This window comes from Lathamus discolor, chromosome 3, assembly GCF_037157495.1.
Source record: "Lathamus discolor isolate bLatDis1 chromosome 3, bLatDis1.hap1, whole genome shotgun sequence".
NCBI classification, from domain to species: Eukaryota; Metazoa; Chordata; class Aves; order Psittaciformes; family Psittacidae; genus Lathamus; species Lathamus discolor.
Window position 1 is genome coordinate 119,226,372 of NC_088886.1, and position 26,950 is coordinate 119,253,321.

Here is a 26,950-nt window from a genome sequence, read left to right on the forward strand (position 1 = left end):
TTATCTCTAAGAAGCAAGCCCCTTGTGTTGCAAAGGGAAGAAGGCTTTATTCCAAGTTGTAATGTCAACTTTTCTTTACTGCAATCTGGCACTGCTCACACAGACAAGCTGGAGATACAGCAACAAAGCCAAGGAGAGAAAACAGCTCCCAGCAGGATTCACAGAACAGGTTAAACTTTAAAAGGCAGATTTGTACCTGCAGGATAGGCTTAAGAAGTACCCAAGAATCCTGCACTTTCCACAAGAAGAGTAATTGCTTTCTGGGGCTATTTTAAACTAGGAACATTGGCCTTTCTTACACTCTCCTGCACTAAAGTAGCTGCCTTTTTTCTTCCCCTTTTCAAAAATCAACAGTGAAAAATCCCTTCTAACTTCCCAGTGTTGCAGCGCTGCAGCTGCCTTCCCCATCCCTGCCAGCCAGCACTATCAGACAGATCGCAGCGCCTTTTTTTCTTTTCTTTTTTTTTTTTTTTTTTACTCTCTTTTTTTTTTTTTTTAATTCTTTTTCAAGTCCACACAGGAAGGAATAAAGATTTGGCTTCTAAAACCTGGACTCATCCACCCCCCACTCTGGATGGACAAGCCAAGTCACATAACAATTGAGAGCAGAAAGTGCCTTGGGCTAATCTGCCTGCTTGCATCCCAGCACCAGTGCGCAGAGCTGCCTGTCTAAAAGCTGCTTATTGTTGCTGGTGATGTTACACGAGTAGGTTACCCCCCAGAGTGCTGAGGCTGAAGAGATGAATCCCTTTCAAGACCCCTTTATGTCTGCGCCAGTTCTTGCCTCCATGCACACAGCACTTCAATATGCCAAGCCATCAAGGAGAGAGTAGCACAAGGGGACACCCCAGCATAGCATGAGCTGCTCGTGCCAGGAAGGATCAGATTCCAACAAATTCCAACACCTGGAATAATCCTGGATTATTTCTTACCAAAGGCTCGCAGTGATCTGCACTTAGTCCACAAACCATTAAACTGCTTGATGTTTCTCATGTAGAAATGATCTGGGGCTTGGTAGCTACTCTACAAATAATCTCATTAATGAACAGGTCAATTTAGTTCTAGCTGCACGTTTCTGAATCACAGTAATGTCTAGTCCTACCCACAGATCCTGCAGCTGAAGTTAATGGAATGGCTCACTTGTTAAAAAGAAGTTAAACATCCCTTTTTGAAAATTATTGCCTAGGATGATGCTACAGATATAAGAGAAGAAAGGAAAGACTACACTATGTTTTTCCTTTACTAGTCACACGGGAACGATGTGCTTAATCACCTGAATAAAACATGTATAGCACACTGCCCCAACAACTCTGTGTACAAGTTCTTCTGTTGTACCTAAGATATCTTTAAAAATTAAAACTCTAAAACTTCACCAAAAAATAGGTTTCTGGCTCATGCAAATATTTCTGTTCAGTCTATAACCCAAGGAGCTACATTATTCTCTGGTCAAATCTCTGATTAATGCTAATGAGATTTTGATGAACCCAGAAAAATACCAACAGTTGTAACACGTCACAGATAGAATAGCACCCCTACTTTTTTTTTAATATGCTTGGAAATGAGTTTGAAAGATGTCACTATCTTAGCAGAAACCATCTAATGGGATGTGTACACTCAGGGAACCAAGTAGCACAGTTATAATTAAAGTTTCATTATCATTTCCATTAGAAAGTAGTTTCTAAGGGATTTGATTAGACAGTAAAAATTGGCTCCATGATGATACTTTGTATGCAAGGTCCCCATATGTGTCAGAAACAGTAGGCAATTCATAATATGTTGCAATCATGCTGGCTTTAATGGCAGTGCTATATGTGTAGGATGGGGCATTATAAAAGCCCCTGAGAACCAACTCCAGCTCTGCAGATAGATGCATGGCTCGCAGCAGGCACTGCAGTGACTTTCTGATGGATAGGAGTGGCTGTACCCAGCTTTGCAACCCTGACCTCCTATACAGGTCATTTTGACAGCAAAGGTAAGCGCACACAATATGCACCCAGAGCCCTATGCACTGCTCCAGGGGCACAGTGGGGGGTCCTGGCCCTTATTTTGGTAACCACAGAGCAAAGAAACAACAATTGAAAATACCAACCGTTTGTAAGAGAGATCCAACCACTGCAGCACACAGCCTGGGCTTGCAGGTACTGCATGAAGCCCGCTGCCCACAGCAGAATGATGAGGAAGATCAGAGCACTTTTCTTTGTAAAGTAAATAGGAAAATCCTCATAATTTTCATTAAACACAACTCATTCACCCCATACCAATAAAAGTGTATCCAGGTCACTGGGGAATCTGCTGTTGACTCAGTCAGAGTTGCCGCTGGCTAAGCCTTCCTCTGGCAGGTTATAACCAAAGCGATGCTCAGACTAGGCGTGAATTTATTAGAAGGGAGGAGCTGCAGCTTTCCACACCCCCTCACTCCAGTTCTCCTCACATACTGCAGCTCTACAGAGTACCTTGGATTTTGTCACCACACTGCAGCTTGAAGTGCGTCTTTCATTTACAGCAGTAAGAGTCTTTGTGGGTACAAACACAGTATGACTGTAATATCAATACAGCACTATAGTGCATTCAAATGTGGAATACAAAGATATGGAGGGGAAAAAAATTGCCCAGTGCTGGACCAAATACTTTTCAAGTCTGTAATCACAGAGTCACTCGGTTGTGCTGTACATCATCTCGGTGTGCAAAGCCTCAGCGGGTGAGCTGAAAGTAATGTTAGCAATGGAGATTGGGACTCCAGATAAAAGATCTGAAAACGCAGCTTGGAAGGGTGAATTGCTTATTAGCTCAAATAAAATTAGCTGAGAGCTTTATCAGATTAAAAAAATAATTGAAAATGCACCAGTATTTAACAGAGACTGTGAGGAGGAAAACGAACCCACAGTAAATAGCATGACAAATCCACAAGTTCAAGTGTACACTGAAGGCCAGAAGTGAAGATTTATCCCATGAGAATAAGAGGAGCCAGGTGGCAACACTGCAATCAGGTGAAGAGGACTGAAAACCCATTTTAGCTTTAAGCAGTTCATGCAAAATTAATGTTTCACTTATTTATGAGTCGAGGGATGCATATTACACAGCATCTCAGCCCTGGTGAGTGTCCAGAGGCACTCAGACCACCCAGAATTAAGTTATATTTGTAAGGCACCACATGCAAGATCTTTTTATTAGAAAGTCAACCCGGCTGTTTAAACTATTCATCACAGTTAATCCTGTCCTCTTCATAAGCATTTACTGTCGACAGAGCTGCCCCAAGGCACAATTTGCTAATGCAACATTGACACAATTTTAGTGAGTGGGAAACAGGAGTGGAGAAACCCTCCTGACACCAGCCAGCCATTACTGACCCACATGTCAACCTCCTAAAATCACAGGGAAAAAAGGACATATGTGAAGAAGCCTAGCACGTACAAATTTAAAAATATAAATGAACAAAACCTATCACCTTGGATCCCAGTTTCACCTTTCATAGTGGAAACACTGAAATACACAGCAAACTGGGCTCAAACAGGCCAAACGCACACCTGCAAATCTGGAAAGCCTACAATGCTACTGCAATAGGAGCAGGTCGCTTTTTCTGCCTAGGTTGGTCATTTCACTCAGCACAGCAAATGCACAGGGCTAGACCAAATAGTACTCAAATCTACAAATGCGGAGCCACACACGTGCGTTTTGGAGTGGAGCAACCTGGACCATTCCTCACTGGCTGCAGAGATGTTGCTAATTTGCTTGCCTCCTTGCAGGACCTCCATTGCCACCCGAAGGTGCAGCTGCACCTCCTTCATGCCACCACCACCAATGCACAGAGAGCAGGTTTACAGTGTCAACTGAGTTTACACTAACGGAGGTCTACTGAAGGTGCAAGGCTGGCAGGTCAGAGGTGGCAGATTCAGTTCAAGTTGCTGAAACATTAGTTTGCTTTCCTTGTCAGTGGAGCACTTTTACAATAGATCTTCCTGAATAATTCATTGAATGGGTCTTCATGTGTGCATTGTAGTGTTTGATTTTCCAACATACTGCACTAATCTATAAATACTGACTATAAACATTCCTAGCAGATAGCTTTATTTTATGTTGCACTGGTCTCTTTTTTTTTCTTTAGAAGTGTAGCAGGAGACAGTGCAGATATTTTACTGTCTCTCAGCAGCACCAAATGCTACAACGTTAGTGTTATTAACATATGCGCTCGCTCAAGCTGATCCACTCTCCCAGCTGCTGCTCGCAGCTCCCAGGGAGAGGCTGCGACAGTGAATCAGATACTGCTAATGAGCGTGTTAATGAAGTTCCCGCAGTTGAACGCTGAGCTCTGAGAGGGGCATTAAAAGCATACCCTGTAGTCCTGAAAACTGAAATGGTTCATGGCAGTTGATTTTATTTATTTATTTACTCGCTCACCATTCAGTGTAAAATTCCTGCTCAGGAGAAGAATCCAGCAAGAGAAATGCACATGACAGAGAAATGAGAAGACTGCAATCCAGTCTGGATTTAAAAGCGGAGAATTAAAGTTAATTAGGAAACATAGTCCAGCTGGACTTTTGCCAGCTCCACTCTGCCCTGTAGAGGGCTGCCAAACCTTTACTTGCTTTTCATTAGCTATCTTTCTGTTCACACTTCCCTCTGCTTTGTCCTCAATAAATTGTTTCTTTTACTTATTACTTTAATAACAGAGTTTGTTAGTACTGTAGCAGATACTGTTTGTGCAACTTTATTAAAGCTATGTTCCACAAGTCAATTGCTGCTACTTTTTATATAAATTTCTCTCACATATCAAAATATTTAAATAAAAAAAAAAAAAAAGAATGGAGGACCCAGGAGAAAGTTATTTAAAAAAACCCACAGTCTTCCAATTGGATCAGGAATTGTTTCCATGGCAGTCTGCAACTGCACATGGGAAATAGGAAAAGACAGTCCCTGAGCTAATGCTGCTGGGAGCCTCACATGTGTCTCTATAAAAGAGAACATAACAAGAGGTATAAAAAAATTAAGAGAGTGTAAATAAAACCAGCGTTTGGCATTGGTATAGCAAAAAACCCTGCAGCCTTTCAGCAATGCAACCATTGGGTTAATAATGACTGTTTTATCACTTTTCCGTATGCATGGTTCTTGCCACTGCTGAAGTGGCTGCTTTTCACAGATTTTCCTCTGCTCCCTCCCCAGTAAACCAAAGGATTGCAAGGTAATTTGGCAATGGTTTTGCTCCACTTCTGTTTGATTATATGGCAAACCGTGCTGGGTTTTGCGGCAAGGGAGGCCTAAGCACTCTAGAGCCCTTCCAACTGATCACAGCAGGATAGAAGAATAGGGTCAGAGGGGAAAATGCTAAACAAGTCTCTTACTTCTCATTGATTGACAGACTGATTTGCATGCAAGCATCTGGGTTTCTGTGAATTCCTTCTTCTAAGAAATAGCTTTGAAAAGATAATGATTCTCCCAAAGATGTCAGATTTGGCCTTAAAGTCCACTGCAATTTCTGGCTGCTTTTTGTCTCGATTGCTCCATCTTTGATGGAGCTTCTCACCCAGCATGTTTAGGGGACAGATTGTACTCAGCTCTTCCTCTGTGGTTTGTTGCACACCAAGGTATTGAAGTCAAAGGCAATTCTTAGTGCCAAAAAAGAGAGAGGCAGCAGCACCCATTTAATCCCTTACTAGGTCACTGCCACCACACACCTCCATTTGGGCATAGCTAATGAACTCACCAAGGCCACTGCCAGACCCATGCATTGCTCAAAGCAAAGCACCATGCTGCCTTCTCACCAGCAAGCCTTCTGCATTAATTGGCTGTAATAATACACAGCTATAGAAGGCTACTCAAAACAATTAAAGAAATCCAATGCGAAGCAGCACAAAAAGGTGCATACGAAGTCCTGGCCATCATTCCACTTACCAAATGTAACAGGGATCTGGGGGCACAGGCACGGGGAGAGATAACCTAAGGCAAGGCATGGCATGAGATTTTGAAGAGCTGCAAACACAACAATGTACCACTAAAAGACATGTCATGCTACTGAAGGGCGACAAATATACCTTCTGTCAGAGCAGGGGCATTTCTCTAGTTTTCAGATTACAGCTTTGAAAGGAGCATCCTGCCTGCTTGCCTACAGCTGCCACCATGCTATTTGCTCTGCCAGTACTCCTTGATCTTTGCTTTCCTGTTAATACATCTATCAGCTTTGATGTTTGACTACAGTACTCACAGTAGAGGGATGGCTGGGTGTTTTACCAGCCATGCTATTTTTCTCACTTTTCTAGCTCCCACTCTAATGAAAAGAAAATCTTCATTATTGCAAAGGCATAAAGAGCCCACCAAGCTTGCTGCGGGCACCACACAAGTGAGCTGAAGATAAACTATCAGAGCCGGTCCCAACAAATCAGTGTGTTGAAAACATTTGTTCTTCAGTTCTGTTTTGAAGTTTTGTCCACAGTACTTCTAGCTGTGCCATAATAGTGTTGCTGATGACAGGAAAGAGCTCTTTGGTTGTAGGGTGGATTTTCATGGTTAGGACACTCCTTTTGGATGCTGCGTCCTTGTAGCGAGTGTGAGGCTGTTGGTTATCTGGAGCATGCATTTCCAAAAAAAATGTTTAAAATGCAAAATTAATACTTCAATCTTACAGAGTTTTGCTAAATGGAATATGCTGCACATCCCCAAGAAGCTCAGCCTCTTTGATTTTTTTCCTGCTTCATTTAATCACCAGAACAACTAATTCCTCAGTCTCTTCCCTGTGGGATCACACAGACTGGTGCTGGGTCTTTCTCTGCTGCCAGCACAAATTCAGCTGCCATTTCCATGCTGACAACTCAGATCTGCCCCTCCATTACAGACTTGTCCCAATGTGTCACAGCAAGAGGCTCAGGCCCGTCTCCCTGAGGTACTCCTGGATGTCCAGCTGTCAGCTGTTCAGCAGAACCGGAAGTCCCCTCTCACCACCATCTCTTTTCCTGATCTTTTCCAGACCCTGCAGACTCACCGCTCATCTCCCTGTCCCACAGCTCAGCCTCTTGTCCTGTCTCCAGCAGACCCGGCCAACCTGGACCTCATCCTCATGGAATGCCTAGGACTGATGTGAGCTCTCAGCATACAGCACACACTGCTCATTTCTTTTTCAGTCTTAAAAAATGTTGCTCTACTTTGCTTGCATCCATTCAAAATGTTCAAAAGACCTTTTTCCAAGGCTGCTGAGGTGAATACCTCACTACTCTCCCTCCCACTTCTCCCTCATGTCAGGTAAGGGATGCCAACCTGGGACAGAGTTTGCAGCCTGTTCCTACTCAACACTGAATCACTTGCAGGTGAGACATTGGCGTCCACATCATCTCTGCCCATAGCATCAGGCTTTCTTCTACTCTTATTGGGTTTAATTAGCAATTTGTGCTTTGTCCCAGGCATCTCCCGAAACTGTGAGCATCTGCAAAACTGAACACAGCTTACTTCAGAAGCCTTTCAAATCCTATAGAAATTTCTGCATTATTTGGTTGCTTGCATTCATTTTTTCAATTCATCATTGCACCTACAACACAGCACCGGGTTACATGACCAAGGCTGCTATGAGGTTCAGTGGTGCATGTTTGTAATATTGCCATTCTTTACCATTGAAATGAAAACAGAACAAATACACTTCAAGGAAGTGGGGTTTAACTAAAGCAACAGCAACCCAGAGGACAGTGCCTACAAGGGCAGTGAACTTCACAGCATCTGCTGAAAATCCTTGAGCATTCATTCCCAGGGGTTTGTGCCCAGGTGAAATCTCAGCTCCTCCCTGCTCCTTCTCACTCTGAAAATCAAGCACCAAATTGAGCCTCAATCATTATTCATGATTTTCCAGGATGAACTCCTGGTTTAGGAATTTACATAGGTGGGGTAGAGCAGCTGACATGGTGGAAACTGTGGTCCCTGCAGTTCCCTCTCTCCATCCCCTCCTGAAGCAGTGCCTCTCTCATAGCACCATCAGAGCAACACTGCAAAACTCGCTCACTCCTTTTTACTAATAAGCCTCTGCCAGGGGACAGGGAAAACCCATTGCAGCAGGAGATTGCCCCGTGGAAGGTTAGTCCAACATCATGTTTTTCAGAAATAACTTCTTGTGTCAACATCCCTCAGCAGGGCTCTTACACAAGCTCAATTTACTGTTGCTGGATGGTCAGGTTACAAAGGGCATAGAGTAGATACTAAAGGACCCAAGAGTGTTACAAGCAACACCAGAAATGCTTAAAATACAGTATTTTGGTCTAGTAGCTAATTAAATTAATTTTACCTACATTAAAAAAAAATGTTTAAGGTTTGAGAGATTATTCAGAGACCTAAGCATGCATCAGGCCATATTTCCTTTATTCCCCTGAAGAAAATGAGATTAAAAAAGTATTTTATTCCTTATTTGCATATCATGCTCAACAAACAAATTTGAAGGAGTTGTTGGTAATGGTAAGGAGAAGGACTAATGGTTTTAAACTAAAAGAAGGGAGATTCAGGCTAACTCTTTACAATGAGGATGGTAAAATCCTGGCACAGGTTGCCCAGAGAGGGGGCAGCTGCATCATCCCTGGAGAAATTCAAGGCCAGGCTGCATGTGTTTCTGGGCAACCTGATCTAGTTGAACAAGTCTCTGCTCGTTGTAGGCGGGCTGGACTAGATGACCTTTGAAGGTCCCTTCTAACCCAAACTATTCTATGATTCTATAATTATATGATTCTATGATCCAGTTCAGAGAATAAGAGTATCAAATGGAAAGGCACTTCAAATATCAAGCCCTGCAAAACACTATTTAATAGGGGCTTTCCCTCCTAACACTTCCCCCTTGGCTAGAGGGAAAACTGACTCCAACATCAATAAATAATAATTTGATTAAAGTGACTAGAACATAAGGAAATCTTGGGCTAATCTCCAGTCATTGCAGGACCCCCCCCCCCCCCCCAACTCAATGTACTTTGACAGTAGATTACCATTTTCTCCCTAGTAGTTGAACTAATTCATAGTGCTCTGAGCAAGCATCTACCATAGATACAGCCAGAAACCAGCAATCTTTCTGCATATGCTGGAGGGAAGGGATGCCATCCAGAGGGACCTTGACACGCTTGTGAGGTGGGCTGATGCCAACCTTATGAAGTTCAACCATGCCAAGTGCAAGGTCCTACACCTGGGTCGGAGCAATCCCAGGCACAGCTACAGACTGGGCAAAGAAGAGATTCAGAGCGGCCCTGCAGAGAAGGACGTGGGGCTGTTGGTTGATGAGAAACTGAACATGAGGTGGCTTCAGTGTGCGCTCGCAGCCCAGAAAGCCAACCGTATCCTGGGCTGCATCAAAAGCAGTGTGACCAGCAGGTCGAAGGAGGTGATCCTGCCCCTCTACTCTGCTCTTGTGAGACCTCACCTGGAGTATTGTGTGCAGTTCTGGTGTCCTCAACATAAAAAGGACATGGAACTGCTGGAACAAGTCCAGAGGAGGGCCACGAGGATGATCAAGGGACTGGAGCACCTCCCGTATGAAGACAGGCTGAGAAAGTTGGGGCTGTTCAGCCTGGAGAAGAGAAGGCTGCATGCAGACTTCATAGCAGCCTTCCAGCATCTGAAGGAGGCATACAAGGATGCTGAGGAAGGATTCTTCATCAGGGACTGCAGTGATAGAACAATGAGTATTGAGTTTAAACTAAAACAGGGGAAGTTCAGGTCAGATATAAGGATGAAGTTCTTTCCTGCAATGGTAGTGAGGCACTGGAACAGGCTGCCCAAGAAGTGAATGCTCCATCCCTGGCAGTGTTGAAGGCCAGGTTGGACAGAGCCTTGGGCAGCATGGTCTAGAGTAGGGCATTTCTGCCTATTCAGAGGGGTTGGAACCAGATGAACTTAAGGTCCTTTCCAACCCTAACCATTCTATTATTCCATAAAACCTACGTTAAAAAAATTGCATTATATGATTGCACATCCTTTGTGCAGAGGATATTTTCTGGGCTTGTATGTGGTTGTATTTAGATTTCTTTCTTCTCTCACATTCTTTGATCTGCTTATTACACCTTTTTAAAATAAAAATGAGGTTTTGGGCCAGTATTAGATTCTGCTGACAGTCACAACTAGAGCATGTTGTTCAATGCAAAACACATTATTCCTTCAGACTAGTTGTTTATAATGTTTACACAGTAATCATTGCTGGGATTTCAGCAGTATGGTACATTCATCATGGTTTGACTTAATTTCTGAGATCTCTTGGCCTGGGAAGAACCAGGCTGTTGATTTGCTTTTTAGCATTTCAAAAAGCAGGCTCAGAATCTAGATATTTTTTCTGTTATTTAGCTATTGTTGTGAACTCTGAGCAATGATAAATGAACGGAAAAGAATAGCTTTTTGCAAAGTGTCTGTTTTTTCCCAGTTGGGAATGGAGGTCTTTCCTCTCCTCACTGTACCAGTGGCAGGTGCCAGTCACATTCAATTAGTCTCACAGGATTCATTTTAAAACTCACATTCCCAAGTACAACACTAGAGAGAGGGGTTTGGGCTATTTTTTAGCAGCCAACTGCTTTTTCCATTGCAACTGTCAATCAATTGATCAGAAGGGATGGACCTGAGAGTGATGGTTCTAGATGTTCAAAAGAAAAGGGGTAAAACAATTTCTAAGTAAGAAATTGCTTTGTCTATAGCTTGAAGTGTCTACCACTACGGGAAGAAGCAAGCAGTAGTGATTAGTTTCTGGTCTTTTTGTGGACAAGACTGTGCTAATGCCTAGTGTATGTGACAGCAGCTTGCTGTCCTTGATCATAGAGTAACCTTGAATATTATATATCCTCCAACACTTCCAATTCTAAACAGTCAATATTTTTGGAAGCACAAGTTTCAGAAATGAAATTAGTTATGGAGTGGGAGAGATATGGCCAATGTCCTCGGAATGACTAAAGCCATTTAGTCACCGGTTTTCATTTTAAAGTAGGTTAAATAAAAATGTGCCCAGCACCATCCTTATCCCTGTATATTTACACTTTGATATGCTTTTTGAAAAATAGCATTGTATCAGAATAATACAGCATTTCTGTGTGCTCAGTGCACTTCAGCAATTCAGAGAGAATTACTAAACATACTATGTAGGAACATAGCACTAAAGGGATTTATAGGTCAAGGAGCCCAGTCCCTCGATACTGGAGACAATCACATCACACGATCCCTTTAATACACTGATTAAGATCCATCTGCATACTAGTTAGGATTTTGCCCCCAAAATCCCAGTGAAAGGCTTTTCCAGAACCTCACCTTTTTACTGATTAAAAAGCTGCTTCTAATTTCCATCTGAAATTTATTCACAGCCAGTTTATTACCAATTTGTTCTTGTGCCAGCACTGTCCTCTAGCTGAACTAGCTCCTTTCTTTCCCTGGTGTTTACTTCTCTGATATATTTATAGACAGCAATTCACATCCCCTCTCTACTTTCATTATGCTGGGATAAATAAGGAGGCAACCAAATCACACCATCCCTGTGCTCATCCTGATATCATTTCTACTGAAGTCCCTTTCTTGAATGCCCCCAAAGTCCCCACCATATGCCGTGGAAAATACCACTGCCACAAAAAGTGCCCATTTCCCCAACTTCTCAGGACCACTCGTCTTGGATCACATCTGCCTCCTTGCTAAGAAACCTGAAGAAAACCCTTGTAGCTGTAGGTAGCTCATCTGCAGTTCTGCCCTCTACAGGTCAAGAGCTTACAGCGAACATACTTGTCATGTGAACCCCTCTATTTCTTGGTATGAGAACCAATCTATTTAAATTCATTTAAATCCATTATTTTAAATCCTGAAGTTTATGGCTGGCAGACTCTTGTGTAAAAATACCTAGGATAGGTGACAGTTATGAAGGCCTCTCAAGCTTGAACACTTGATGCCAGTGTCACGCAGCAGCTGTGAGGCCCCTGTATGCTCAGGTGCCCAAGCCTAGTTTGGTGGGCCATTATGGGATGTCACTGGCATGGGAGCACATGGGGCAACATGGGGTGTGCCTTGCCTCCCCAGTCTGAAATGAAGTGGGATCATATCCATGGACTCAGGCCCTTGAAAATCCAGGAAGGGGCATTTCCTTTCCCCAAAAATCCCCGAAGGAGGTGAATTCCAGAGGACACCTCACCTTTGCTGCCTCACAAATCATAGTGTCAGCTTTTTCCAAGCCTCCTTAAAGAGAAAGGCACTTCTTCTCTGAATAGTAGGGCAGGACTGGCTCAGGTACAAAATTCTCTCATGTAATTGTATGGTTTCCAGCTTTCATTACTGCCATGGGGGTACCAAACTTACATACCTATGAGCTCTTCTGAGCTAACAAGCCTCTGCACAAACCAGGCATCAGGCTGATGAGATCTGGTAGGGCAGAACACCTACAGGGAGGAGAAGGAGGATAGGCTCAGTCTTACAGCTCAAGGCCTCACCAAGATTCAGTCACAGCTTGCAGCTGCTGTTTCTGTATTATTAAACATAAAAGGATGTTGATTGTTATTAAACATCAAAGGATGCAGTACAAATCATCCCATTAAAGCCTCCAATCTGAACATCATTGTCATCTGTAATGCAATCTCTTGCAAACCACAGAGGTAGTTTTCAGTTAGGTCATGACTACCACCTATATTCACTTCTACACTGTTGTCATATGAGAGATCTCCATAGGTCTCCTCCAGAGAGCCCAGATTCCTGTAACTCTGCATGTGCTCTTTACTTGATGGAGGAATATGTTAAAACTTCAAGAACTCCATCTAATTTATCTCTTACTGCTTATTTACATCTGAGAGGAAAAGAAAAAAGAAAGAAACTGCTTTTTTGGATTTTACAGACCCTCAACAAGACCTTTGCATCCTGCCACTTTCCCCATTCTCTAAACTTCAAGTATCTGTAGCCTTTAACATTGCACTCTTCAAAAAAAAATTAAGGAAAACCCAAGTCAGATGAAATTATGTCAGACAGTGATCAAGACAAAAGGGTCATGCACAGTTTAAAAGGACTCTTAAGACTCTTTCCAGCACTTGTAACTGAAGAGGCCTTCAGTAGCCTTAAAAAAAATTAATGCTATAACCTCCAGGCCAGGCACTCCAAGAAAAAAACTGAGCTGAAAGATTTAATGGGTTTGGCATACATCCCTGCACACTGGGAAATATTTGCTATTCTGCACTTAAGGGGACTGTAACATCTATTGGAGGCCATGGAGGTGAAAGATTAGACTGTAGAAATTAGTATTGTGACAGCAGAGCAAGGTGCTTCTGTAAAGATTTCCTCAACTCCCTCTCTGACTCCTGTTATTAGTAATGTAGCGTCATAAATGTGAAGGGCACCAGAGCTCACCTGCACCTGAACGCTACAATTCGTGGGTGACAACTTTAAAATCACCACCATCTGAAATATTAACTGTTCCGCATACACTGTCTTCGAGGTGTTTTGTTGTGGGGTTTTTTTCTCCCGTTTCTCAGAGGTATTTCACATTCATAACCAACAGAGTAAGCAATAAAATAAATTGTTGAAAGTATAATAATAAAAATCACATTAAACAGGACCATATTTTCTGAAAATAACCTAGGTCCCACTGGGACTCCAGAGGATTCTCTACCCAGGGTTTGTTTTCTCCACTCCCAACCTTGAAAAACATTTGTATTAAACCCAAGTTTTTTATACAAATACATGTATAGTTTTAAAAAAAATTTCCCCAGAAAAAGATCATCCTGTCACAGGGGAAACTTCTGATGTAGCCACAGAGACACAGCCTCAAAATTGCCAATATGGAAGTTGAGACTATGTCATAGCCCTGGCTCTGCTGTTTGCCTTCAACTATACCCCTATCATCAAATTACTGGCACAAAAAGGTTTTCTTTTGAGGGAGTAAAGGATGAAAGGTGGAGGGAGTTCACCATAGTACAGAGGGGGAGAAAAGCACTGGTATTTTGAGATGGAGGGGAAAAAGGTTTTTAAGCTAGTTACACCTCTTGTTGCTGCCTACTTTATTAAGAGTCTTCGGTTTCTAAGCTTCAATCAAAGCATCCGCATCTGCAAAGAAATGTTTGCTATCTTCAAACAAAAAACGTGTATATAGGTTTTACCTGTCCCAGTTTGATGTCAGTTGTGGTGTACTATTCACAATCAAACATACCATAATGTCACACGTTCTACCAGAGCAATATGCAGAAGTGTCTATGTTCACTTTATTCTCAAGCACAGATGCCATAGCTGCATATTAATAGCACCAGATACATAAAATTCTCTTTTCTTTTGAATAAATTACTTTCCAATCCCTGTTTTTTTACTCCCTCCAATTTACTTCCTCTAGATAAAGATGAAAAAAACCCTTCTATTTCAGATCCCTTCTTACTTTGAATAAAAGTACTCAAAAGTAAGTATTCCAGCCTTAACATCCTGTTCTAAGAAACTCAGTACAGAAGCAATTTTGAGGCCATAATAGCTGATCCTTTGAACAGTTGGTTAAACTTCACAGGGCCTTCAGGAAATGCTACCTGTGAAGAAGGCCAAATATCAAAGTTTCAGGGAAAACATTAAAATATTCACCTTGCAGTCACTGACAACAAAGGCATTAGAATCATAGAACACTTATGGTTGGAAAGGACCTTAATATCATCAAGTTCCAACCCCCCCTGGCATGGGCAGGGACACCTCACACTAAACCATGTCACTCAAGGCTCTGTCCAACCCAGCCTTCAACACTGCCAGGGATGGAGCATTCACAACTTCCCTGGGCAATCCATTCCAGTGCCTCGCCACCCTCACAGTAAAGAATTTCTTTCTTATATCCAATCTAAACTTCCACTGCTTAAGTTTTAACCCATTACACCTGTTCCTACCCCTACAGCCCCCAATGAAGAGTCCCTCCCCAACATCCCTATAGGCCCCCTTCAGATACTGGAAGGCTGCTATGAGGTCTCCATGCAGCCTTCTCTTCTCCAGGCTGAACAGCCCCAACTTCCTCAGCCTGTCTTCATACGGGAGGTGCTCCAGTCCCCTGATCATCCTCGTGGCCCTCCTCTGCACTTGTTCCAACAGTTCCATGTCCTTTTTATGTTGAGGACACCAGAACTGCACACAATACTCCAGGTGAGGTCTCACGAGAGCAGAGTAGAGGGGGCAGGATCACCTCCTTCGACCTGCTGGTCATGCTGCTTTTGATGCAGCCCAGGATACGGTTGGCTCTCTGGGCTGCGAGCGCACACTGAAGCCACCTCATGTTCATTTTCTCATCAACCAACACCCCCAAGTCCTTCTCTGCAGGGCTGCTCTGAATCTCTTCTCTGCCCAACCTGTAACTGTGCCTGGGATTGAGCCAACCCAGGTGTAGGACCTTGCACTTGTGATGGTTAAACTTCATGAGGTTGGCATCAGCCCACCTCACAAGCGTGTCGAGGTCCCTCTGGATGGCATTCCTTCCCTCCAGCTTATCAACTGAACCACACAGCTTGGTGTCATTGGCAAACATGCTGAGGGTGCACTAAATCCCACTGTCCATGTCAGCAACAAAGATGTTGAACAAGACCGGTCCCAACACCGATCCCTGAGGGACACCACTCGTTACTGGTCTCCAGCTGGACATTGAGCCATTGACCACAATTCTTTGTGTGCGGCCATCCAGCCCGTGGTCCCTCTATCAAATTTATCCGCTGAGTGGTCCATCCCACAAATTTATGACCCTCCAGTTTAGAGACAAGTGTGTCATGCAGGACAGTGTCAAATGCTTTGCACAAGTCCAACTGCTCTACCATCAGTTCCTTAGCCTCATCATAGAAGGCCACCAAATTGGTCAGGCAGGATTTCCCCTTAGTGAAGCCATGCTGGCTGTCACCAAGCACCTTGTTGTTTTCCATGTGCCTTAGCATGCCATCCAGGAGAATGTGCTCCAGGATTTTGCCAGGCACAGAGGTGAGACTGATAGGTCTGTAGTTCCCTGGGTCATCCGTTTTCCCCTTCTTGGGGAAAGTATATACATTACAGTACTAGAGCCTGGCATTTCTCAATAATGAGGAAAACAGTCTGAAACACTCATGTCAGGACATGGACGTGAGCAACAGCTGTTTGGGGTAATGTGCCTGTCAGACTGTATTCAAGCCTCAGCATCATACTCCAAAGGAAAGTAAGGTTTTTAAGAGGGTGGATGGGGGTTGTATTTATATGAATTAAAAACAAGCAACACAACAATTTGAAAGGTTTGAGTTTTTGTCTTTTTATTATCTACTACCTTACAACTATCTCCAGGAGGCGCAGCCCATAAACCCTCTGAAACCAGAGAATGACTCCAAATTCTGGATGAGGACTTATAGATAGGCTACTGCTAGTCAAGAGGAGTAATTTCAGGCTCGATGTTTGCACACTAACACCTTTTGTAAGCACTAAAATAGTGCTTAAAATGGGTGCTTTACATGCACAAAGGCTTCAGCATAGGGAGGAACCTGCATGTGGAAATATCCAGTTGAGGTTTGTTTAGTTTTCTTACTAGCTATAACAACTTAAAGTAACTTTGATGCTTCAACAATGCATTTCCTAAACAATTCACTGGATATAAATTGGCAGCATTATATTACAAAGGAACGTACTGGTACTGATGTAGCTGATACAGTTTTTATGCATTTGGCTTTGTTAAAGCCTAACCCCCTCCATGAAGCAATTAAGACCATTTGTAAATGTATGAAGTTAATTTAGAAATTATAAAATTAAGGCTAATGGACTCAATTGTAATAAGTGCACAGGTCAGCAACTGTAGCAGTTTCTCAAACCTTTCTTTATTTCTAGGTTCAGCTTAATAACACATTCTATCTCACAGTGGTGACAGTGTGATAGGATCTGATCTTCAGAGTGGCTGAGAATGAGGGAGGAACGGAGCACGGCTGGAAGGGACCAGCTCCCTCTGCCTGGCAGGAGCCCACCTACAAGCCTCACTCCTCCATGGGTTCAAGATCCTCAGCAGGACCCCACACCCCTAACTGTGTGACTCCTCTTTGAGGGGAGATGGGTACCTGCATCTGTACAGCAGATAATTCAACTCCTCCCAGTGATGAAACATGTTGGTAGCGCACAGCTTTCACATAATTGACATGGAGCACTGGTGTGCCTACCTTCACACTGAGACTTTGAGGAAAAGCAACAGCCATCCCCTCACTGAGTCCTTCCCCAAGCGCATGTGGCACACAGCTAGGGCTCTTGAAAGCACACACAGAGCAGCACTTCCTCTACCTCCTCTGCTGCACTCCTCCTGGGTGTGCAGGCACTCACACAGCGCCTGCGCCATCTTCCAGGGGGGCTTGAGAAACCTAATTTTAGAGCACTTCCACTTAGGCTGACTAGGGTTTTTTCATTTCTCCTCTTGCCTGGAGTTTCTTTGTAGATCCAAAGACCTTGGTGATTTTATTTTCCTAAACACATCTGCTTTTTCCCAGACTGAAGTCCTCAAAATCCTTTTTACGATGTCACACTTGGTTACTGAGAGAGTGTTTTGAAGTGAGTAGAGGGTTTTAGCTTCAGAGACTGAACAGCAGGAGATGATTAACACTTAGGGAGCAAAGCTGTTTATTGTGTTTTAAATAGTGCAGAAGAGTTTGGTTTTTAAATTGCCTCTAATTAGTATAATGTACTTGTGCCTGTGCACACCTGATCTCTACTTCACAAGCACCAAGGTCCTTACCAGGCTACTGAACAGAAGCACCAAAATCCACAACATGAAAGAACAACTGCTTTTTTCTTCTACAAATACATGCTCGGGTGGTCTCCACAGGTGAAGAGGAGATAGATAGGGACTGAGATACCCTCACCAGTTCTCAACACACCTTCAGGCAAAGGGAAATACAAACAGCAGGTTAAATCTCCAGCGGGTGTGGGGAATAGCACAAAACATCAATCGAGCCTGGCTTGTCCCTCCTGCATTTCCCATTTGTTCCTGAGATGCTTTCCTCCAGGGATTCTGAAGCACTACTTGCCTCTTGCTGCTCTGAGTTAACAAGTGATGCAGCAAAAGAAATATTGGGAGTTTAGATGGTCCTCTCCTCTCCAGCTGTCTGCTACAAAAGACATTTCAGGAGGCAATCTGCTTGCAAAAGTTGTCCCTGGCTGAGGAGGCACGCAGGTGAGTGAAGCCAGCTGGGACACCCAATAGCACACTTGGTCCTTTCCGTTTCTTTAATTCTTACCTTGCTTACACCCAAATGTGACACCTTTTAGGAAGGGGTCCTCTCTCTGCGGCTTCACAGTTAAGATTACATACCACGAACATAAGGTTGGGGGCATTAGTCTGCACCACAAAGCGGCACACCAACATCTTGGCTGGGCAGGGCACATGGGAGCCTGAGAAGCCTGATCCTGACCCAGCAATCCCAACTGCTACTGTAGGGCACACGGCTTGTGTTCACACCTTCCTAACCATCGGGACGGCTTGGCATGCCTCTGGTTATTCAGCATCTATCCATGGCCACACTAAGGTGACTGAGGAAGGAACCCCCGTGTTAACCTACAGGCACTTACTTCATATGTTGTTTATCAGACTCCTTCCCTATATTTTACTGAAGTTTCTGGAAGGAGATTCAGAAGCAAAACCCTCATGCACAACAGCTGCAGGGTGTTTGTTAGCAACAACATCTCCAACCACATCTGTAATGAGAATACCTCAATATCTCACCAACAATAAGCCATGCAGCTTAAACAAGATCACTCCGTAAGCAGCAAACCATCAACTGTATCTATTAGCCCTACAGGTACCTGATAAGAAGCAAATTAAAATAGGGGAGATCAAAGAAATGGGAAATTATATTTAGCTGGCTCATATTAAAGTTTTTTACTCGGGCTCACTGGAGACTGATGCTAAAATTGCTACAAATGGAACTGCCATAAAGACAAAAGATGTTATTAAATCTTTGTGCCAATCATTCAGATATAGAACCAGAGCTTTGCATTTTGAAAGCATCTTTCAAGCAAGAGAGAGTGAGTGAAGGATAGGAACCAATCTAACATTAAGACTTAAAATACTTTTTGGTATCCATTCAAATAATCTGGAAATCTATTTCAGAAATGCTATCTAAAATGACAATCTTAAAATACACATTTGAGAGAAAGCAAAACCTAAACAGTGCAGTTTAGAATTATGTATTGTGACATGGCAAAGCAACCACGTTTCTCTACAAAAATAACAATAAAAACTCCCATTGAAAATGGTGTATTAAATCATCAAGACTCAGATTTATCCACAGATGTAACAACTGTCACCCAGCTTAAAGTCTCATTCGAAGTGTGACCATATTGTGGGGCCAGTTGTCCCAGGCCGGAAGTGTGGGTGTACGAGGTCCAGTCCTAGTGCCAGCTATCACAGATGGGAACAGTTACAGAGAGCCATCCTTTCCATTTACCAGAGTAAAATGTGACAGGTTAGACAGGTTCCTGTAACGCAGAATTGATGATCACAGGCTGAATAAGTGCAAGAGACAAAAAGGCAAGTTGGAATTCAGAGAGAAATAATAACTAGCAGGAGCGCCCTGTTTTATACCTGAGTCCAGATACTGGGAGGGGGTAATGGAGGGAGAGAAAAGTATCTTTACCAATTTTAAGAAGAAATCACTTTTTTACTGCAAAATACGGAAAGAAAATATATCCTGAGTTTACCATGATGAATCCCTCCAAGCTTCCTATATGCTACAGGAATAAAGTAGATATCACTGACAGGATTTGACATACGTTAAATTTCCTCCTTTGACAGAGACCTGCAGAATATAGAACATCTGTACAGCTTTATAGTGATATTATCCTATACTCTTAATGGCTTCTAATTATCCTAATGATCCAGTCCTCTCTGTAGATTGGAGATGCACTACATGATTAAGGTACGGCTGAAAAAGTAATCATACATTAAAATTAAGAACCAAAAATAATACAGTGTTATCTTGCGTTACTGTCAAACTATCCAGCACAATTACAAAGGCAGCTTTTAAATCTGGGCATCTTTACTGGGGAAATCCGCGCTCTGAACATTCATTTATTTTGGAGGTGACTTCTGTGAAAGAAAAGAGGTGTATAAAATCCTGATTAAGCCTTCTCCATCATTCTGATAGAGTTGATAACTGGCACTCTGGAAGCCCCTTGGTCTTCTCTCTCACCCTGCTGCACACCCTCTCAGACCAATCCTGGCTCAGCATCTCCCCAAGGTGGGAGCACCCCAATACTCACAGCAGGTATTACATACACATGTACCACAGGGGCACCTGTTGCTGCAAACATAGTAGCCTTTTTATTGCTCAAATACACACATATTTTTGAAAATAAGATCATGATGCCATACACAGTGCCACACATGCAGCTGCTGGGATGATGAGTACAGCAATTATTTACCCTATAGACCCTAAGTGATGTACAGAGCAGCAGAGTGCTTCATGCTGTGCAGCACTAATCATAAATCAGACTAAAATAAATTAGTGTTATCTTTTCAACTGTATCAAATGTCTAGCTATTCCTCTACAGATATATCACAGGTCTTTTATCCAGGGTAGTATCAAGGTTAAAATGATTAAGTAAGTAATTTCATTAACAGTGATAAATGTTAACGATGATAGAGAGGGATTTTGGATACACTTTCACAGAAGCGGATTATGCTGAAGGGCTACCAATATCCACTGTTATGTATAAGAGTCAAATACATCCACCAGGACTTAAAGAACTGTCTTTCCATGCCACAGCCTAACTCTCAGATTTCACATTAGGGATGCAGTACATTAATGTAGCACAAATTTGGATCACTCTCCTAGACAGGCAAAAACAGCCACTTGGGTTAAACGCTGCAGCATAAAGGTGTTTCCCCAGGGCTTGGGAGCAGGCGCCGGTGTGTGTGGACAGAGGCATACTGTACTGCCCAGCATCCACTGCATGCCCTCTGTGCCCCTCAAATCCTGAATCCCATCATTCCCAGCACTTGTCTTTTTTTTTTCATGTGGGTTTTCAACAGGTACCTCAAGCCTGACATTTCTTTCCTGTGCCAGCAGTGATCCTCCCCCCTTTTCTCATCTCTCCTGGGTGACTGCAGGAAGAGAAGGGGCAGGGGCAGGCATCAGGAGCTCCACTCTGTGCCTAAAGATGAGTAGTGAGGTGAGGAAGAGGAAGACCTTCCAAATCCTTTTCTTTCCTCCTCTCCAGTGAAAACAGATCTGAGGTGTGAATTATTTTGTGCAAGTAAAATTTTGTACTACCACCTGCTCGCACTTGAAGGCAGGCAGGGATCAGCTTAAACAGGAGAAAAAAAAACCATGCACAGACAAAAAAAAAAAAACAAACCCAAAACAAAAACCAAGGAACACCACCCCCACCCACTGAAAAAAAAAAAAAAAAAAAAAAAAGAACAACCAAAAGCAAAACCAACCCCCTCCAAAAAAAAAAAAAAAAACCAACAAACAAACAAAGAGAAATGCTAACATTCAAAAGGCTGTGGGCTGGAAGCCCAAGCACCCCAGCTGGAGAGAGGCAGGGCTGGTGCAAGGAGGCAGCAGCATCTGCACGGTGGCAGCACGGCCACAGGAGAAAAACCCAGAAAAGCTCTTTCTAAGCAAGTAGGCCAGGAACTGCTAAAAGGCTGGGTAACGACATTACAGTTAGGTTAATTTGCTTGTTACTTTTAGCCCTCCCAGAGTTAGCACCAGCCACAGATCTTGCTTTAGACAAGTATTATTAACAGTGAGTCCACTTCTTGAAGCAGAGCAAGTAACAAGGTCTGAACTCTGGCCAGGCTGCTGAGGCCATGGCTGTGACCCCAGGGACAAATGCAAGCCCAGTGAGTGGTACAAGGCTGGTACCTGCAGGGCCTCTCCAAGAGAATGCAGGCACAACGGGTGGTCCACATCAGGGCATTTAAAGCACTTATAGGTTACTGTATACCTGTTTGATACCGTGTGCTACAGAGCATATCATTTAGCAGCTGCCATAAACATTGTGGTAGAGGTCTTTGAATGAAATCCAATCATTCTGAAAGCTAAGTCTTTCCCATAGTTTGGGAACATTGCATTAGAAACACTAGGCTTGCACTATTCAAGATTTCCCACTGCATTTTAGTTTTCATACACGTTTATTTAGAAGGAAGGAACTTGTGCTACTTTCTGCACTCATGTGTGACCAAAGTGCTTTAGCAAAACAGCTTGAACAGAATGTAAGAGTCTCCTAGCAATGCATCCTTAAATGCTCAAAGCTGATTCAGGTTAAAAGCATTAGGGGGAGGAGAAAAAACCCAAACAAATCCCACCTAATGTGTGTACATGAAAACGCTGACTTGTAGTGCATTCAAAACTTAAAAACATGGAACCAATTTTCTCCAAAACTTGGAACTCCCCAGTGAGGGCTATAAACAAGCTAATTTGACATTGCCAGTTCCAGCCAGCTTAGACTTATGAGTGTGCACATATTTTATTCTGAAGATATGGGAAAAACATATTTTCCCCATGCTTGCATAAATCAAAAACAGCTGAACCAACTTTGCTTAAATTAGAAAGAGAGAGAGAAAGGAAAGAAGAAAGAGAAAGGGAAGAAAGGAAAGGCTAAATATAAAAACTTCTACCTATGGGAGGCAGGGGGAAGGGAAGAAATCCCCAACAATCAGGAAACACTCAAGGTGCACTCAACATTAGCGGTAAAACAATGCACTACTTTGTATCATTTTATTTTAGGATTAAAATCTCATAAAGTCATTGAAGATCTTCACATTACTTGAGCTAGTGCCTAATGTACTATACTAAATCTTCTGTTCTTGCATTTAGTTACCTCCTCTTCATTTACCCCACTTCTCCTCTCCAATTGGGCCTCTTTACTTCTCTAGAAGTTCTCTCCACCATGCCCCCTTGCCATCCATGCAATTATGTTCTCAGGACACAGATATAGATGTCAGCTCTCCCCCTGCCACTCGAGGCAGATTCACCCTCATCCATCCGCGGCACACTGGTCTCTGGCAGATTTTGAAGGTGCTGTCTGGGACCCTCTTGACTCAGAGTCTGCTGAGGACTTCACCATTGCTCATGCTTTGCAGCTACACTTCCTCCATTGCATAAACCTGATCTTCCTTTCTATGCTTTCAAGAGGCAGGAGCTGTAAGCCTTGGAGCACAGGAGAGGATGTTACAATGTAAGACAAGGAATAGAGGGAAAGCACACTGTACAAGGGAGAAATTATGGGGATCTAGTGCAGCCCTCTACAGCATGGGCTGGCTACAGGGTGGTGCTGCAGGCAGCTGAGTGCAGCATGTTATTCACTGAGTCCCATCCAGGGCATCCTACAGGCAAGGGCATCCCTCAGCCTCCACTGTGCTTTTGGGAATTATCCCTCACTGTGTGAATCATGCCCGTGTCCTCACTGAGCCCTTCCCACCTCCTTATTCCTTGCAGCACCGTGGCACCCAGTTTGCAGTCCCACAAAGCTCACAATCAAACAACACTACATAGTACCTGGAGGTGGTTTTCTTACTTTCATTTTAAACCAAATATCCAGTGAGTGCCATAACTCCATTGCTAGCTGGAAACCACCAGTAGGAAGAGGCTGAGCTTTCCAGAGGGAAGTGTCTACTGGTCAGTGCAGCAGCTGTGCCACCCAAACCACCCATTGCTGGCTGCAGGGATCTGAAGCATCAGGGACAGAAAGTCCTGTCAGGATTTTTAGTTTTCCTTCCCCTCCCCCTGATGTTCTATGCCCACTCCCACCTCAAGTTCACCCCTCAGGAAAGCCCTCTGCCCCCCAGCTCACCAATCGCAACCTCCTTCCCCTGTCAGAGCCACTGCAACCCTCAAAGCAGTAAACGTTGACAATGCAGAAAAACTCAGAACTCATGAGAAGTCTAAACATTATCAAGCCAGTGCCCTACCTCAGCACGGCCACTGCCATCAAACATTACAGCCAATTTCCAGTTTCCAAGACACTCCTTTTGTTGCGGTGCCCTCCTCAGTCCCAGTACAGCCTTCCCATAAAAGTCTGCAGTGCTGCTACACAGTCTGACTTCTAACCTTCCCTGAACCCCATTCCCAGCTTGCTGACGGCTGGGCAGTGGGTGCTGTGGGGATGCCACTTGCTGTAGCCTGGGTGTAGCACTGAGCACACTGCTGCCCTGCAGCACCTCTCACACTCTACAGCCTCATGCCCTGGAACAACTTCTGGCACGCTGAGTTCTGCTATGTGTACATGTCAGCCCCAACTATTATGGTCGTTTATAGTTGATGTCCATAACATCTGTTTAGCTAGTTTATTTATAAATAGATTTTGAACATCCAAATTGCAATAACCCACCCAGATTTTAAGGCATTTAATATGTGAAATGCAAATTGGAAAGTAAATGAAAAATTAAGTGACCGTGAGAATTATTTTTTGCCATGCAGAGCCACTTTCATAATAAAAATGAGAATCATAATCCTACTTTACATATCATTTTCTGCAGGGTTGTGTAATTTACAACTTATACAAAGCAACAGGAAGATTAAAGACATCTTTTGAATTAAAACTAAAGCCCTCAGTAGACTCCCTGCAGTAACAGTTTATTACACCCTATGCAGCTCTGAAGAAGCAAAAAAGTGGTTGTCCAGGGAGCTGAGGGTGGCATTTCCAAAGTGTTTCCTTGGAGAAGGCAGCAGGTATAAACCCATCTCACCATGGACACCTTCGAGGTAGCCGCTTGGTGAGCACTGAGGCCCTCTATGCTGCTGACTTCACAGAGCAGAGGTGGCAGTGTCCCTTGCAGGGTCTGTGCATTCTGTGATTTCTCACCTACCTCATGCTCAAGAAACTCACATGCTGGGCAGAAGGGCAGGATGTGGCACGCTGCTGGATGGAACTGTCCCGTGGCAGATGAGGACCTACCAATAGTCCTGCTCTCAAACAGCAGGTCTGAACAGAGCTCTCCTCCAGTACCTCACTTGCAGTTCTCACACACACTACCCTGTATGCTTATGCTGCTTTTAAGAGGAATGTTATTGCAAGAGCCACTTTTAGAAAGCTCCCACCCAACCTCTAAGTGTTTCTGAAGAAAGTACGACTATGTGAAATCACACAGGAGAGAGCAGACTTTCACTGGAGCCTGTGTATTTCTCTTAGATAACGGTATTTATTTTCATAAATATGTCAGCAGAACAAATACACAAAAATAAAGTGCTGCCAAGGTGGCAAACTCCTCTCACTTGTGTTAGAGGATGCCCCAGTTCTTTCTCCATCAATGCCTTTGAAAGGCTGGTAAACTTGAGTGAAGTCCAAATCTGGGCATATACCACACACACATTTATTTTTAGTAGTATTGTAACTACTTATAGCAAAAGCAAATTAAGCATTACATGATTAGTTAAGAACATAAATCCGTACAATGAGCATCCAGGGTCAAAGATACACATCACAGATATCCGCCGAACCAAGCAAAGTTGTCGAGGATGCACAGAGTCTCATAAATTTAAACCAGAGTAGATTGACTGATTTTTTTTACATGTCTCTTTAGTATATACATCAGTTTAAAGAGTGCAGGCGTCTTTGAGACAGACCTAAGACAGTGGTCTCATTTCAGAGAGCTGTTTGGTAGTTTCAAGGGAAGACTAATTTCTTTATCTTAGAAAATGTTTAGTGCTCCACAACTAGCTTCCTACTAAGCAATAAGTGGGACTACTTGCAAGAGCAAGCTTTATTCCAGTTTGTAAACACCCAGTATCTGTGAGTAAAAGAAACCAGTTGCCTGGGCTCCTAAATTATACTTAAGCTTTCAATATTTGTTCAGCACAAGAATTACCAAGAGCTTTGCTTTACAGTTCTCACATACATTACGTTTAGCAGCAAAATGCCCCCCGAATGACACAGTAACACTTTCTTCCAAACTTCAGCATGTTTGAGAAAAAGGCTCATGAAACAAGCTCACAGAATACCCTGGCTCATCGCAGATTTTCGTAACCACAAAATTTTGCATCCAAATACAGAATAAGCTACAGGTCAAACAAGTTGCAGCAGAGATCAGTAAGAAATACGTTTAATGTACAAGGTGCAGGTGTGCTTTGTTGACCGCACAATTAATCACAATAAAACACTCCTGAATGCCTTTTTCATTTTAAACACTTATTTGTGTGTCTACCATACACTGCAAGGCTCAACCTACCTTTGGAGTACAAGTGCCAAACGAGGGGACTGGGTTGATCAGATCTGTCTTATTTCCCAACACATCCAAGCTGCATCGAGCAGGTCTCTCTCCAATGCTCAGTGTGCCCTGGGGGCTGCCCTTTGACAGTGACAAGAATAAAAGCCCTGGGGTCTGTTTGGGCATCTGTGTCCCCTTTCAATCCTGCCCCAAAGCATGCCTTTGTGACACTGTTCTCTCACTAGGGCATAAGCAAGTGACACCCACCCCACAGCTGGTTTGCCTCTGCTCCCCCACATACCTGGGAGGACTTCTGCTGTCAGCTCCCAACTCTCTTCAGGCCCACGGACCCTGTGATCTGCACACAGAGATTTTAAGAGGTTTTAAAAGGAATACGGGAATACATATGAACAGGTAACCCTGGGATTCAGGGAGAGCTGAGCCAGACTGCAAAGCTGTGGGCTTCTCTCTAATGATCCCCCTTTGCTCACCCTCTCCCTTTCCTCCACTTGTGCTCTGTGGATCTTCAGCTCCTAAACAGCACAGTGAAGAGTCTCCCTAAAAGTATTTCTGTATTTCCCTTTTTCCTTGAACAAAATACATGCTTTAAACCTGAAGAAAGCTCTCCCAGGAGCACCTCCCAAAGAGGAGTTGGTTGGTCTAACACTGTTCATTATATGCCCAAATCAAATCAATATCCTATTTCTTCCATTGAACAACTTGGGTCCCACTCCCCATAGCTCTTTTATCTCGCCCATGACTTAATGAGTCCCCATAAAAAATGCATGGGTCTGTATGTGTATGTAAAAATTTGTTTCCAGTCTAATTCCTACTCTCAGTGAATTGCTCCAAGTCTTCCTACAAGTCCCTCTGTGATTACACAGCAAAAATTGCCCCTGATGC

General features: G+C 43.4%; 1 protein-coding gene across 2 annotated transcripts in view; it reads right to left on the minus strand.

Annotated features, from left to right (window-relative positions):
- Positions 1–26,950, minus strand: part of GPR39 (G protein-coupled receptor 39) — an 88,073-nt gene that overhangs the window by 27,783 nt on the left and 33,340 nt on the right. The window contains exon 3 of one of the 2 annotated variants that reach the window (XM_065671335.1): positions 26,349–26,405. The exons of the other annotated variant lie outside the window; for it this stretch is intronic. Coding sequence (XP_065527407.1) covers positions 26,349–26,405 — 57 coding nt within the window. The remainder of the gene's footprint in view (positions 1–26,348; positions 26,406–26,950) is intronic. 2 annotated transcript variants of the gene reach the window in all.